The sequence below is a fragment of the Parambassis ranga genome, chromosome 19 (genome assembly GCF_900634625.1).
Source record: "Parambassis ranga chromosome 19, fParRan2.1, whole genome shotgun sequence".
Lineage (NCBI taxonomy): Eukaryota > Metazoa > Chordata > Actinopteri > Ambassidae > Parambassis > Parambassis ranga.
Genome location: NC_041039.1, coordinates 11496112 through 11510197, shown reverse-complemented (window position 1 = coordinate 11510197; position 14086 = coordinate 11496112). Strand labels below are relative to the sequence as shown.

The 14086-nt window shown below is 40.8% G+C and overlaps 1 protein-coding gene across 3 annotated transcripts; it reads right to left on the bottom strand.

The window, feature by feature from the left end:
• Positions 1-272: 272 nt before the first annotated feature.
• Positions 273-8624, bottom strand: plekha4 (pleckstrin homology domain containing A4). Of its 3 annotated transcripts, none has more exons than XM_028432167.1 (24): positions 8378-8624; positions 8160-8229; positions 7958-8056; positions 7790-7862; positions 7590-7690; positions 7308-7426; positions 7013-7219; positions 6599-6896; positions 6448-6507; positions 6137-6283; positions 5539-5598; positions 5384-5464; positions 5070-5222; positions 4818-4916; positions 4542-4650; positions 4274-4347; positions 3950-4054; positions 3779-3869; positions 3468-3523; positions 2916-3044; positions 2448-2822; positions 2066-2187; positions 1868-1977; positions 273-1758 (listed from the first exon to the last, which is right to left on the bottom strand). In XM_028432167.1, exons 2-24 carry the CDS (start codon positions 8226-8228, stop codon positions 680-682), a joined length of 3816 nt encoding a protein of 1271 aa, XP_028287968.1. In that variant the 5' UTR covers position 8229; positions 8378-8624; the 3' UTR covers positions 273-679. The 3 variants fall into 3 exon arrangements, with proteins under 3 accessions (XP_028287968.1, XP_028287969.1, XP_028287970.1); XM_028432169.1 differs by having other exon boundaries at positions 1617-1758; positions 1868-1972; XM_028432168.1 differs by lacking the exon at positions 6137-6283.
• Between the last annotated feature and the right edge of the window lie 5462 nt (positions 8625-14086).

The window sequence follows — 14086 nt, the reverse complement described above, 5'->3', positions numbered from 1 at the left end:
GTGTATGTGTGTGTGGCTCAGTAAACATAAGGTGGTGCTGTCTTTAAGAGAGAGAGAGCCTGGGAAGGGGTGATGTAATGTGTTCTCAGACAATGATGTCATCGGCTGAGACACGGCAAGGATTTAAAGTGACAAAGGCATTTTCAGCAGCTCTGTGTAATTCTGCATCAGGTCTCCTCAGAGAGCAGCACCCCAGCACCCCATGGGGGACCTTTCATTGATGGTGGTGGTGGTGGAGGTGAATGTTCTATATATAAAGCAGGAGTCTGTGCCTTGATATAGCACACAACATGTTTATTAATCAGGATATCTGGGATACAAAACACATTTTGTTACAGGGTTATGTTGCCAACCAAACACAGCCACCATAGATAAATCCTGTTTTATGTTAGATGCATATTTTGGAATGAATGTGTTTACCTCAAATACTGGGCATGTATTTGAGTGTAGTGACAGAAAGTATTCAGTTTTCACCATCAAGAACTTTTCTTGTATACTTTGCTCTTGATAAATATTAAGACTTTTATTTGCATCAATGTCCAAACACATTTAATAATGGAAATGTTTGTTTCTGATACTGAATGTTCCCATTGTAAAAGTTCCAACTACAATAAATCACTTAACTGTGTTCCCGTCCTTCCCAAATGTTTTACATAAGCTCCTTAAGCCGCCGATGTTTCTACAAACTTGTCCTTAGTACTGTTACTCTTGCCTTTCCAAAAGAGGCACTCCGACTCACACGTCCGCCTTCAATCTCAAGGCTGGACAGAGCATCAGAGTGTTTGTCGCCTCCTTCTTGCACAGTCTCACTGTTCTCTTCACTCAAACACTTCTTTGGTTCTTCAGATCTGTCTTGGTTCCTGTCTTCTGTTTCTTTCATCCCTTTGTGTTCCTCTCTTGTCTTTGTACATTCATCCAGCGTTGACTCAGAACCCCGAACACAAGCTTCATCATCTGTCTCTGTAATTTTCAACTGTTTCTCTTGACCTGAGTCGTCATCACATTCTTTTGAGGTTATCTTTTCACAGGTCTCTTCTGCTGGATCCACTGATATCTCTACTTTGTTTCGGATCTCCTCTGTTGAACCTTGGGGTTTGTTATCAACTGTTAGACTTTGTCTTTGTTCAGACGATGTCCCAACTTTACTGATCACTTCCACATCTTCCTCCTCTAGCCAAGATGGCATTTGAGCATTTGAATTTCCATCATTCTTTGTTATGTCTGAGTCTGAAATACTAATGTCACAGGCAATTTTATAGAATAGCGAATGGTTCTCTTTCATTTTCTCTAAACTTTCACTCACTGCTGATGACATTTCATTAGCATCACTAATGTCATCAGGTGGAGCTGGTTGGCTGTCTGATGTCTCCTCATTGTCTAAGCCCGGGATCTGCAAAGGTATGAACCCTTGCCATTGGTTTGTGGAGAGGAACCACTTTGATCTCAAATCAGACGACTTAAAATCATTTTCGTCATCATCTGCAATTTGTTCTTCAAATCTTTTCTGCTCTATGAACCCCTTACCTCCATCCTTCTGGTAGACAGTCATGGATGATTTATGATATGGTGAAGCTGGGCGTTTGATTTTAGTTTTTGCAACTCCTGGTTTCCCATTGTGCTGTGATTTGTTCCCAGACCTGGCCTGACTATTATGTTGGTGCTCTTCATCTTCCTGAGATGTTGAACTAGAAAGTAGAAGCTCTGCAGAACTTCTGAGATTATTCCCACTGCTTGCATAGCCATCGGAAGATCCATGGCCTGAAAAAAGAAAAAACAATGTTTCTTCTCTTACTAATGCAGGCAGCCAAAATGACAAAAACAACCAAATAATAATAACAATAATAAAAACGGACAAATGAGCAAGTACCGGCTTTCATCCTTTGTTTTTTAGTTGTGTCAGGGGGCACCTGGTGAGTGTCTTTCCCCTGTCCCCTGATTGGGAGTTGATTGTGTGTAGCTGCGCTCTCTCTGGCTGCACTGATAGATAGACAGCAAACAATTTGTGGACACTTTCATCTACATAAAATGCAAAATGGAGGAATTTAATAAAGAAAAATAATCCCACCTCCGTATGACTCGCTCTCGTATTCGTTCCACTCGGCGGAGCTTAGCTTCTCGCTGTTCAGGGGTCAGAGAGAGGTCAGGGTCCCTGTCAGGGGTTGGAAGAACAGAAAACTGCTCCTCTGCCTGTTCAAGCAGATTTACAGTAAAATGCACCGATTACAATGACTTTATACACAATATGACAAGAATAATCTAATTGTTATGCATTAAAACTACTTAGTATGTGTATTGGGACTTTGAAAAATTATTTTAATCAAATAAACAATACGCCATGGTGACAGATCCTACTGGGACCACTCCTTACTCCGATAGTAATATTCTCATAATGGGCTAAGTAAAATCAGATACAGCCCAAAAAAGTACAAGTTTTCCCTCTTTCTTACCAAGTTTTCATCTTCATTTCCTTTATTGCTTGAGGTCTCAGTACTCTCAGCTCTGCTCATTTCGTAACGGGAATCCTTCTTGGAGACCCTGGATACCCCTAGCTGCTGTCTGCTTGTCCTTCTAACAGGCTGATCCTGGTGCATTTCTGTTGTGGGCTGGTTTGTATCAAGGCTCTCCAACAACAGCCTCCTGGATGGCTTGTGCAGAAGTTTTTTATTCTGCTCAGCTAGTCTTTGCTGCACCTCGAGTGGGACCTGCTCAGGCAGTGGAGTGTCCAGCTCGGCCGGGGGATCCTCAACAGAAACTCGTCTGGCCACAAGTGAGGATGGTAGTACAGCTGTAACAACTCGAGTCACCCTTAAGGGAAAGGGTGCCTGAAGGGAGGAGGATAGATTAATAAATGTAAACATGCAATAGAGCATAAAGTAGTGATTCAGTCAGTTAAGCTCATAAATAATTTGGCAAACCTCCTCTTTCATCTCTGAACTTTGTGTCTGGGCACTGGAAGCAGGTATGGGAGGTTTCTTCTTATTATTTAATCTCTCCTGGTTCCTCTTCATCCTCTCAATCTGCTCCTCTTCACTCATTTTCATCTTCTGGAAAACATGTTTAGGTTCTGAGTCATTTATGAATACTGCACCTCATGCACATGAAGCCATGATCAATGACTGACGTGTGGCACATGTGTGCAAGTTAACTGCAATAATGTTTGATTGCTTTACACACACACACACACACACACATGCTCATATGTAGTATGAGCATGTGAGAAAGGGGGGTTGGGTGGCTGAAGTGAGAAAACTAAGCTACTGTGTTGACACATGAGTCTCTGCCTCCCCCTCTTGCCTAGAACAGGCACTGCAACATGCCCTAATTGCAAGTAAGATGAGAGAATCAAAGAATTGGAATTTGGCTGTGATTGCAATGAGGAAAAATCAGCTGTGACTGCCTTCTATATTTGGAGCATTTTTTTAGACCACACTGCATGCCAGCACACAGGAAATTATGAAGAATCAAACCTTGGTTGATTGGCTGGTTGTGTCTGGTTGGATCCACTTTGAACCAGGCTGAGATTCTAGCAATGAAATGAAAAGAAGTGGATAGAAAGGGTGAGACAAGATGGGTGGAAGGGAAGAGTGACAGGAAGAAAGAGAAATATGAGGGTGGAAGGCAAAACAAAGCCACTGAGGGATAAAGAACACAATTTGCCTTTTGCATAATAACACTCATTGAATATATTAATAATACATGTGACAGAAAATACTGATACACAGCAGACTATATTAATATCACTCCTTTCATATTCTTCTATGAGTATATTGGTGCCAACCGGATGCATCTCTCTGTGCTTTCACATTAAGGAGGTCAGGCTGGCTGTCTCCTGGTCTGTGTACAGGATCAACAGTGTAGCTGTAGATTCCCTGAAACATAAGTATGGAAAAACATTCAAACATTGTCAAACCTGATTATGTTCTTTAGGGACCACGTTAAAATTACCCACCTCATATGGGGACTCTGTCCAGCCATAGCCCTGGTCCATAGCCTGGTGGATTTCCTGCAGCTCCTGGGGTAGAGGTGGACGCACTGGTGGCTCTTGTTCCATATCCTGCAGAGATCACATGATAGATCCGACTGTAGCTACATCAGACTGAAAGAAAAATCTGTTGCCTTCATTATAACGAATCACTTTAATATTTATTAAAAATCAAGTCAGCAGATGCCAGCAGACCAGTTTAACCATGCTCTTGAGGAGGCATGTTTTCCTGCTGCTTGCAAAGCAGACGTTAGGGGGCACTGAAAGAAAAACAATGGACAGGAGTCGTACCATTGGCAGTCCAATCTGCTGCCTCTCTGTGGGAGAACCAGGGGATCCAGGATGTGGAGCTGTGGACTGGAACACTAAGAGGGAGAGAGAGAAATGGTCCTTGGTAATGAATGGTGGTGACATACTGTACGACCAACACAAATCTCCCAAGGAGAAACATATCTAATTGTATCATATTGTATTAGTATCAGATCATATGCTATAGGGCAACTGACTGTTACAATGCATGGTTATGAGTAATACTCCAGTAGGCGCAGCTGTTGCTTACTGTGATGTCTTTGTAATCCCAGCAGAAAGCGGAAGTGATCCCTGTTGACCTTCAGTCCAGCGAGGATGTCCTCCATCATCCATAGCTCTCTCTGAGCCTGAGACTGCTCCTGATTAGATAGAAAGTGACTTGTGAAATGTTTCCCAACATGAACATGAGCACAGCACAGTTGATATATTGTCTAAGCCTGAAGTGACAGTGCACTTCTCCTATTTAAATGTAAAATGTTTGCATTATATTAGCAAAAAGTATCTGGTTTGTATTTTGTGTAAATACCTGTGGTAGTCCATAGTTACAGATGTGCTGAAGGTGTGAACGGATAACAGACAGCTCGCTCTCCATTCTCTCATATTGACTCCATACTCGCTCCATTTCCTGAATGAGAGATTAGACTTTTTGTGATCGGTAGCATAATAAAACAAGTTACCAATAACACAATTTTTTTTTCCTGTTTTAATGATGCATGAGACATGAAATTAAAGTACTGTCCCACTTAATGTCATTTTGGCCAGTGGGCTTATCACATACCAGTGATACATCACACATCCTAGCTCGGATTGTGACGAGGTCTTCTTGTAGTAAAGCTTTCTGGGTGAGTGCTTCCTCGTGGGCCCGGGGCCCCTGATTCTTCCAATCCTCCAGCTGCAGTCTGGACACTTCTAATGCACAGTGAACACTGTCCTGCAAAAAGAACAAACGCTTCGTCTTTGTTGTTTTGTGCAACTAGTCAATGAATTCCCATGGAAATACACTTTTATAATTCATTTTGTGTAGTGCATTAGGCTTTAAAAATGTTATTGTTTTATATTAATAAAAATAGCTAATGGCTAATTATTACTAACCTTGTCCATTTGCAGCTGGGCCAGTTCTACAGACAGAGACTGGAGCAGCTTGTCACACCCACACAACCGTGTCAGCACAGCCTGAAGATGGACAATTATGTTTACATAGAATTGATCATCTAAAAGATACACATCATTAAATTAATAATACTTACATCTGCATCACTTTCAAGAGGTTGAATTGGTGGAATTTCCCTTGGGTCTGGTTTTGGAGCCTAAAAAAGGGTCAGTCATGGTTTTGTTTAACAGCATGTTTAACATTAATTTTTATCTCTGTTAACAAGCCTGTAGTGTCAGGCTTAGTGTAAATAGTTTTTTGTTTTTGTCATGTGAAGGTGATCTGATGCTTAATTTTAGTGCTTGAATGTTAATCTTGGGCTGTTTTAGCAGAAGCATCATCACACTACAGCCATTTATTATGTGTATGTATTCCAAATGTATACAGCAACTGCATGTAATAGTCATTACATGTGGCAGCACTCATAAACAGATTTACCTTAATAAGAACACAGCATTGTAATTGATTAGTAACAACAAAATTAGTGACAGTACAAGTCAGTGACACGGACAAGAAAAAAAGTGAGTACGCACAGAGGACACAGGACAACATCACAAGTTACATACACATTTTGCTGATTATACTGTTAGAGTCAAACCTGCACAGCTAAATATTGTTTTGGTGACATAAAACACGACAACACCACCACACAAAATGACACAGAAACACACAGTGCTCAGCGGACAGGGCTGTACCATAGCTGGTGGTAGCACACAAACAGATAAATGGCTGCGGTGATGGTGGTGATGGTGGTGGTGTTGTGTGGGATGCGGAGCATGTGCGGCTCTCGATGATGGAGGCAAAGGGGGCAGTAAGTCTGTGTTTGCCCCTGTGGAGTAGCTCTGAAGGAAGAGAGAGCATGCGCATGAAAAGAGAACACATGATATTATACAATGTGCTGGCTCTGTATATGACATCAGTAGTCTGCTCTCTCAGTTGTGACAGGCTGCTCACAAGTATGAATGTTTTGCTGTAAATGTAAAGAAACATCAGTATATTTTCATACCTTCCCTAAAGGTCTTCGCCCGCTGGGTGCATGATGGACAGACGCATATGTAGGTGTTGGCTACAAAAAGTGAGTTACATGTTAAAAGAAAGTAAATGACAGTAAAAAACTAAACTGATTTTACAATAAATAATAAAATAAAAGTCCTGACCTTGCTCAGGCTTTGCCACCTCTCTGTGACTGGAGTAGTAGGAGTGGATCTGAACTCCAACTTCGGTGAGGCAGGTGTGTAATACAAGGTCTGTGGTACCATGAGTGGGTCATCATGGGGTCGAATATCCACCCTTCCAACTGGAGTATGAGGTCGTGAACCCAGCTGACCTCTTGAGGTCAAAGATCCTGTTCCCATAATGTCTGTTTGTGGTGGTGTGTTTTGGCCAGGAAGGGAATCCTCCTCTTTGTTTGGGCCACAAGCAATTCTTCTCCTGGTATCAAGAGGGCTTGGTGTTCTGTTTGTAGGGCAAACACATCAGAGAGGGAAAAAAATGTCAAACCTCAGACCATTTTCTTCAGATATTTTCTTCTGCTTTAATGTGCCATTCACACACAGGAATAACTTGACAACCTGCTGTTCCTCTGACGTACACTCCGCCTCCCCCTCTGCTCTGACATCCCCATCCTCCCACCACTGAGCTGACTCGGTTCGCTCAGAGTCCTGCTGACATGCCTTTGTTTTCGAGAGGAGCCCTCTTCATCGGAGGGAGATTTAGGGAACTCCACTGATTCACTGCTGCCACCTATCTGCGTAAAATCCTGATAACTTGAGCAGCGTCTAAAAAAAAACAAAAAACAGAAATAGTCTCACTAAGTGCTGTCATAATAATTCTTCAGTATTCTTTGTTTGTAGTAAACAGTCATACCTGCTCATGGAGCTGTCTGGCTCCATTGCTGCAGATTGACTTAGGGCTCGGACCCAGCCCAACATATCTTCCTGAGTGTCAGCACTGAAGAAATAAGAGCGCATCCCCTGGTGCACAACCTATTTTACAGACATTAGCTCTTTTTATTTTCATCCAGATGGCTTAGCTATAATTTAAGAAAGTTAGGCCAGGAGTCACAGATTTAATTTGACACTAACCAAATTTCAGACATAATGCTGTCCATATATACATAAACCAATGAACCATAAGAGCTGCTCCAACCTTGAATGTGAACTTTCTGTTCTTGCATTCTCGCGGTGTGCAGAACAGGATTTTGTAGCTCGGGAGTGGGATGCTGCCCAGCACGGATTCTTCTCTGCTGTCTGATGAGGACAGAAAGACATGATTAAAAAGAAGAAGTGGGCTGTTGTACATTCAGAACAGAATAAATCCATACAAAGAACTTAAACTGCAGTTCCTACCTTTATAGTAAAACAGACAGTAGTCAGAGAGGACAAACCATCTTCTCTTCCAAAGCTTTAAGCCAGAGCTATCCTGGAGAATGATTATTAAATGAATGAGGTTACACACTCATTCACATGCAATGATGAAATTATACATTTTTTAACAAGGCCATGAAGAAATGTTACTTTTTTGTTGAGCCATCCTCTAATGACCACGGAGCAGTTAGGGTCTCTCTTGGCAGAATGACATCTTTTCCCAAATGTTTGCACCTTTCCATCACTTTCCTGTTAGCACAGATGGAATTAGTACATACATATCTACATAATTATGGATTAGCAGTGTCCCAGTGAGCTATCCATATGGACAAATACAGACTGGCAAACAAACCTTGATGACGGGAAAGTAGGAAATGGTGGCCACGCTGGACGCTTGGCTTACTCTGTCCTGGTCGTCCATTCTGCAGGTAAAAAAGCAAATCAGATCCTTAAAAAGCTGTTATTTACCTCCTGAATACAGTGAAAATCTTATACTATGTAATTCACAGTTAGTACTGAAGTCACTCAGTAGCCCTGCCTACACATTAAATGACCCTGTTGAGGCCTTACCAATACAATCTGAGCCAATCTCCTTGTGGAAAGAGTCAGTCACTCCCATGAACGGCACCCTGAAACCTCCAAACACACACATATGCCCCACATTCCTATATAGTTGAGATTTTTTTCCTGGTCAACTGTTCATTCTCTCGGACGCTCCGGGTTGTGCTCTTCCACTTCCAGAAAAACTCTCCCACAATTCTATTCTGAGCCATAACAGGCCGGTGCTGCATCCCCACCATGAAACTGACAGGTGACAGCTGCGTCGCCGTGGTAGCAGGGAGGGGCCTGGGACAGTGTGAAAACCAATCTGGCAGCAGGGACGGGCTGGTATGAGAGACAGCGTTTGAAATATGTCCCAAACTACAGGAGCGTCAAGCACAAAAAAACAAAATAAATGACTGTTTGTAGCTACTATCATATTCATATAAATGAATTTGATACCACATCACAAACCCATTTGACTTCTTGAATATCTGACTTGTTTCCCGGCTACAGACACCTGCTGAAGCGCTTTAACAAAAGCTTTCTTTTACAGCCTATCTAGGCTTAAACTTTAGTGAAACACCCATACAGATGAAGATAAAAAAAAATCATGAGAAACATCTCACACTGTACCACCACAAGCACTCGTGGGTGACCCGGTGGTTTGACATCTACAATCTATTTCAGCATTAACCACAATCCCCTACCAGCAAACGTGGAGTAAATGAAAACAGTCAAGTCATTGTAAGAAAGGAGAGTGGAGACTAACAACTCCATAGCCACCAGGGGTTATGTGGGTGTTGTGAAATATTTGGAAAATCTCACTTCTTAATCAGTGGGGGTCACTTTGCTTAGAGAAGAGACTTAAAATGCTAAAGAGGGATGGAGGGGAGGACAAATGGTGGGTCTGTGTACGACACAGAGTGCGCTTTGTGATGCCCGAGGACTCTGAAGCATCATGTGAAGTTGGACACAGAGCATGATGAATACGGGCCCGGGAAAATAATCGTCTCTCTCTCTCTATGAACAAAAACATTAGCATGTCTCCCACATTCTGATGTTAACAAAATACGTTTGACCTTGATAAGTAGTGACGTAATCTCTCCTTTTAATTTGACTGGCTGATGATGGGATTATTGTGTAGCACATTTCACTCTCATTGAAAATGTTGCACCTTAGGAGACATAAAACCTGGTGGGTATCAGCGCATACATGTAAAGAGTCCCACGGAGGGCCTGTAATATTTGAGTCGCAAAAAAGCATCATCGTTACCTTACTACAAAACTGCAATACTACTATGTACTTCTAACAGAATTAATGAATGCATCACAGCCTTGAAACGTTTAACTTGTTGCATGATTGTATAAAATAAAAAGACATTTTTCTAGAGAGTAGATTGAGACACAAATCATAATAACGACACCATATTGCTGTACCTGACTAATTGTGCTCGCCTGGTGCCTGCTTTAAGCTCCATCACTTGGCACTCTTCCTCACAGCATCTTCTCAGTCTTGGCTGTCCTCCCCCTGCCAGGATCTCCCCACAACACTCTTCTGCTAGACTCCACTTCACTCCTCGTACGTGTGAATCTTTGTCTCTGTCACTGACTGTTTCTCTCTGCCCTAACTTGTAGCAAGCAGCAGTGTTCGTCCAGCTCTCTACCTACGCTGGCTCTTTTTTCTGTCCACCAACAGTGGACTCTCTGTGAGCCCTTTCTTTCTGTCTTCCTCCCCCTTCTCTTCTTCTGCTTCTTCTTCAGTGTCCCTCCCTCTCACCCTGCCCTTGACAGCCTCTCTGTCTTTTGCTGAGTGTGGGTTTGTGACTCAGAAATTAAAAAAAAAACAAAAAAAAAAAACAGCTGTTCTCTCACACGTCTACTCTGTCCTTTGTATTACTTACATTCTTAGGTGTATATCAATTAAAAATAAGGAACCCAGAATAAGTGAGCACTGTCTGTCCTTGGGTCAAAAAGTTTATTTTGAAAGTCTATTAGGAGTTAAAGGATACAAAAACATCTTGAAAAACGTACAACATATAGGTGAAGACAGATATGAAACCTAATGTTGCATTTAACTATCAGGCAGCCCATTGTCTTATAATTAGCATGTCTAGACTTCAAAGGTTTCCACAATTAGGCAACAGTATTTTCCCAGATGGTAGGATCTTATTTAGGTTTTCTGCTGCACTGAGTCAGCGTCTCAAGACAGAAATGGAAGCGCCTCTGGTGCATGCAGTACACAAGAAATATAGTGCCTTAAGGTGTGCTTTAAGGTAAGGGCAGTGAGAGTATTTAAAGTTACGACTAATAGCAAAAACCCAGTAGAGGAAGCTGCTCAAAGGAAAGGTGAGAGCTGATCCCCAGCAGCGGACAAACTACACATGCCCTGAGAGAGCTGGCATTACAAGAGGAAGGTATCAAAGGCATTTTAAGTGGTGTGATAAGAACGGGGGAAGCAGGAGAAAAGTCAAGTCTAAAATTGCTCTCAGAAAAGAGCAGCCTCGGGCCTGGTTGGTTAGTCACACAACATTTAAATAGATTTAGAAGTGTGGTAGAAAAAGTAAAGAAATGTGGATCAGATACACTGTTGGTTTTCAAACTTAGAGGAGAAAATGTTGGTTGCATGTTGTAGAGCTAGGAAGGTCACAGAGTTGACCCTAGCTCTGCATTAGGGTTAGGGTTACAGCTAGGGTTAGAGTTAGGAAGGTCACAGAGTTGTGGTTCAAAGTTTATTACATTCGGCTCACTGAGACCATTACGGAAATGTCTCACTTGAGGATCTATGCCTCACAACAGCCAAGAACCTAACCCTAGCTCTGCATTAGGCTTAGGGTTAGGGTCAAAACTAGGGTTAGGGCTGGTTAGGGTTAGGAAGGTCACCCTGTCGTGAGGCGTAGAGCTTCACAGAGCCGAATGCATTAAACTTTGAACCACATCTTTGCGAAAGCTCAGTGTCCCATTTATAAATGATACCAAACATACCATAATAATATAAATCATAGGAATATGTCTTTAACAAGGGGTCAATACCAAGCTATGTGCTAGTGTCAAAAATGATTTTTTTTTCATTGGTTGAGTGTAAACTTATCAGCTGATAACAATATTTTAACTCTGACTTCCAATGGCTATCATATCAAAATGTTGAGTAAAGACATTTAATTTTTTTTAATAAAAAGTATAAGCAACCATTTCCACCTTGCGTGGTACCATCTAATCTGTATTATGTCATAAATGTGTTTTATTATTATTTTTATTGGTGCTAATGTGTTGGAACACCAACAACTAGTTGTTTTGTGGTGAAAAACAGTGCACAAAAATCCCCACCCTAAGACAGATACTTTTCACAAATTGAGTTGTGATTATTTCTTTAACTGTGAACAAAAAAATGCTTCTGCTATTTACAATCCTGTAACCTCAACACAAACACAACACCAGAAAACATACCAGGCATTGCTCACCACTAAAATAGTGACTATGCCTTTTTATACTTAGTATCTCATATGTCCAGGCCATTTGTTTCAACAAGGAAGGTCATGACCCCGGATGCCCAGAATGTCCTGTTCTCACAGCGGACAAATCAGTCCGCCTATTTATGACCTCTTTCCTTTTAGCATACTACACAATCGGCCATGTTGACTGACAGCTGCATGGCTACTTATCATCTCTTGTTACATCTCTTGAGGCACCCTCACACAGGAAGCAGAAATGGGGATTTGGGAAATGTAGTTTTTATAAAGGGACAAATACTGTCCACATTGACCCATAAAAGTCTTACATTAATGATCAATGTGTATTAGTCATTCAGGTTGATGGATAATAGATAATGACAGGCAAAAGTTGGCAGTCCGCACAAACCTTCAAATTCATAAATCATTATTAATGTTTGAACTGTACACAGCATATGTATCATCATCATGTGTCAACCAGTTATTTCAATGTCATGATAATCCATTTCAGCTTGTGCACTGTTTACTGTGTCAGTGTCATTTGTGCTGTACTGACATCAAACATCCAGCAGGTGAGGCTGTTTAATCATTTTGTCCATCCTCAACAAATGGTGTTACAAACAACCATTCATATACATTCACTTTTCTGTAAAACACTAACAACACTTACAGAAATAGAATTAGCTTATGTTAAGAGCTTTATATTACTATATTATCATCATGGTTATAGAGAATACAGGGTCAACATATCTGGCATGTAATGCACCGTTTTCACATAAGGTGATGCTGTTGTCTTTAGAAAGCTGAATGACAATCAATCAACCTAAAAGGTCACTTTCACTGGTCTTCACTCAGATGTCATGGAATTACATTCCTTCTAGGATTATGTAATTTCTGGTAAGACATTTTTCATTTGAAGACATTACAATAAATCAGAAATCTGAAAAAAAAGGCATTTTTTTTTTGGGGGGGGGGGGGGTGGCAAATATTGTATAAACACAGTTAAAAATATATTATTTTAAACCTTTAATGTATTTTCAATACAGACAACCTACTTTATATATAAAAAAATAATATATATATATTTTTTTAACTGTGATTTTTACATAAATAAATGTGAAATCTTGTGACCTGTGATTTGAGCTCACACAACGCTGATCAGACATATTTGTACTGGTGTACTTTCTTTTGTATTTTGCAGTCTTACGTTTTACAAATAATCTGCCTAAAAGTAGGTTGTCTGTAAGAACAACATGTAACGGATGCTCCCACCAGGCCATATTAGTCCGTTTGTATGTGGGCCAGTAATATGACAGCAAATCTGCTGGGACCAATAGTGTTAAAATAAATGAGAGCAGCATATCATCGATACGGTGGTGTTGAACCAGATGGGAATAATATCATGGGAGCACATTGAGTAGGTGTAATTTAGAACCAGCTACTCACCATTGCTTGCCAAGCTGCTGTACAAGTGTTCTCATGTCATGCTCATAAATTCTATTTAAGGAGAGGATGCTGTCATGAAAACAATAAAGATGGACTCATTCTTACTATATCATTTTATTATTAAATCATGCTAATCATATTTAAGGTAATTTCTTTGATCATTATGCTCTGGTTCATCGGGGAGATTAGAAAAAGTTTTATTTGCATGCAGTCTGTATTGTTTCAAACGCTTGTCAACACAGCAGCATGAAAAATGGGAAAGCGTCCGCCCCCACCTATATGTCATGTGTCCCCTATAGCTATGGCTATAGCTTTGCCGATACTAGCTTAGAGTTACTCACCCACATGCTTCATATGAGCTCACACATACAAACATGTGGAGGAAGTGCAATCCCTAACTTTGTTTTCTTTCGTCTACGACCTCTCATATATACTGTTGGGCTTGTCGAAATAAATTCTCACTCATGCTGTCACAGAAACCACAGTGTAAATCAAGCTCTGAGGCTTCTGATCACAAGTGTAGTGCAGCAGTTATATATACATACAGTTATGTAAGTTTACTTCATATGAGAAGTGTTCATGCTCTGTCAAATTTTCTTTGACAATAAAACGAGAAATAATGAAAGTCTATTAAAATATTTTTTTCTTGTTTCAGGCACATATATGTGTACTACTACTATGCATAGCTCTTATTATTGTGCTTTTGCTTTGCATGTTTATCATAAATTGTAGCACTGTTGAGTATAACATGTTCCCGCATTCCTAAACCTGTATAATCCAATATACACATGGATTAACTCTCACTGTGCTAAAAGGTGGACTCTATGATGTCTCTACAAACATTA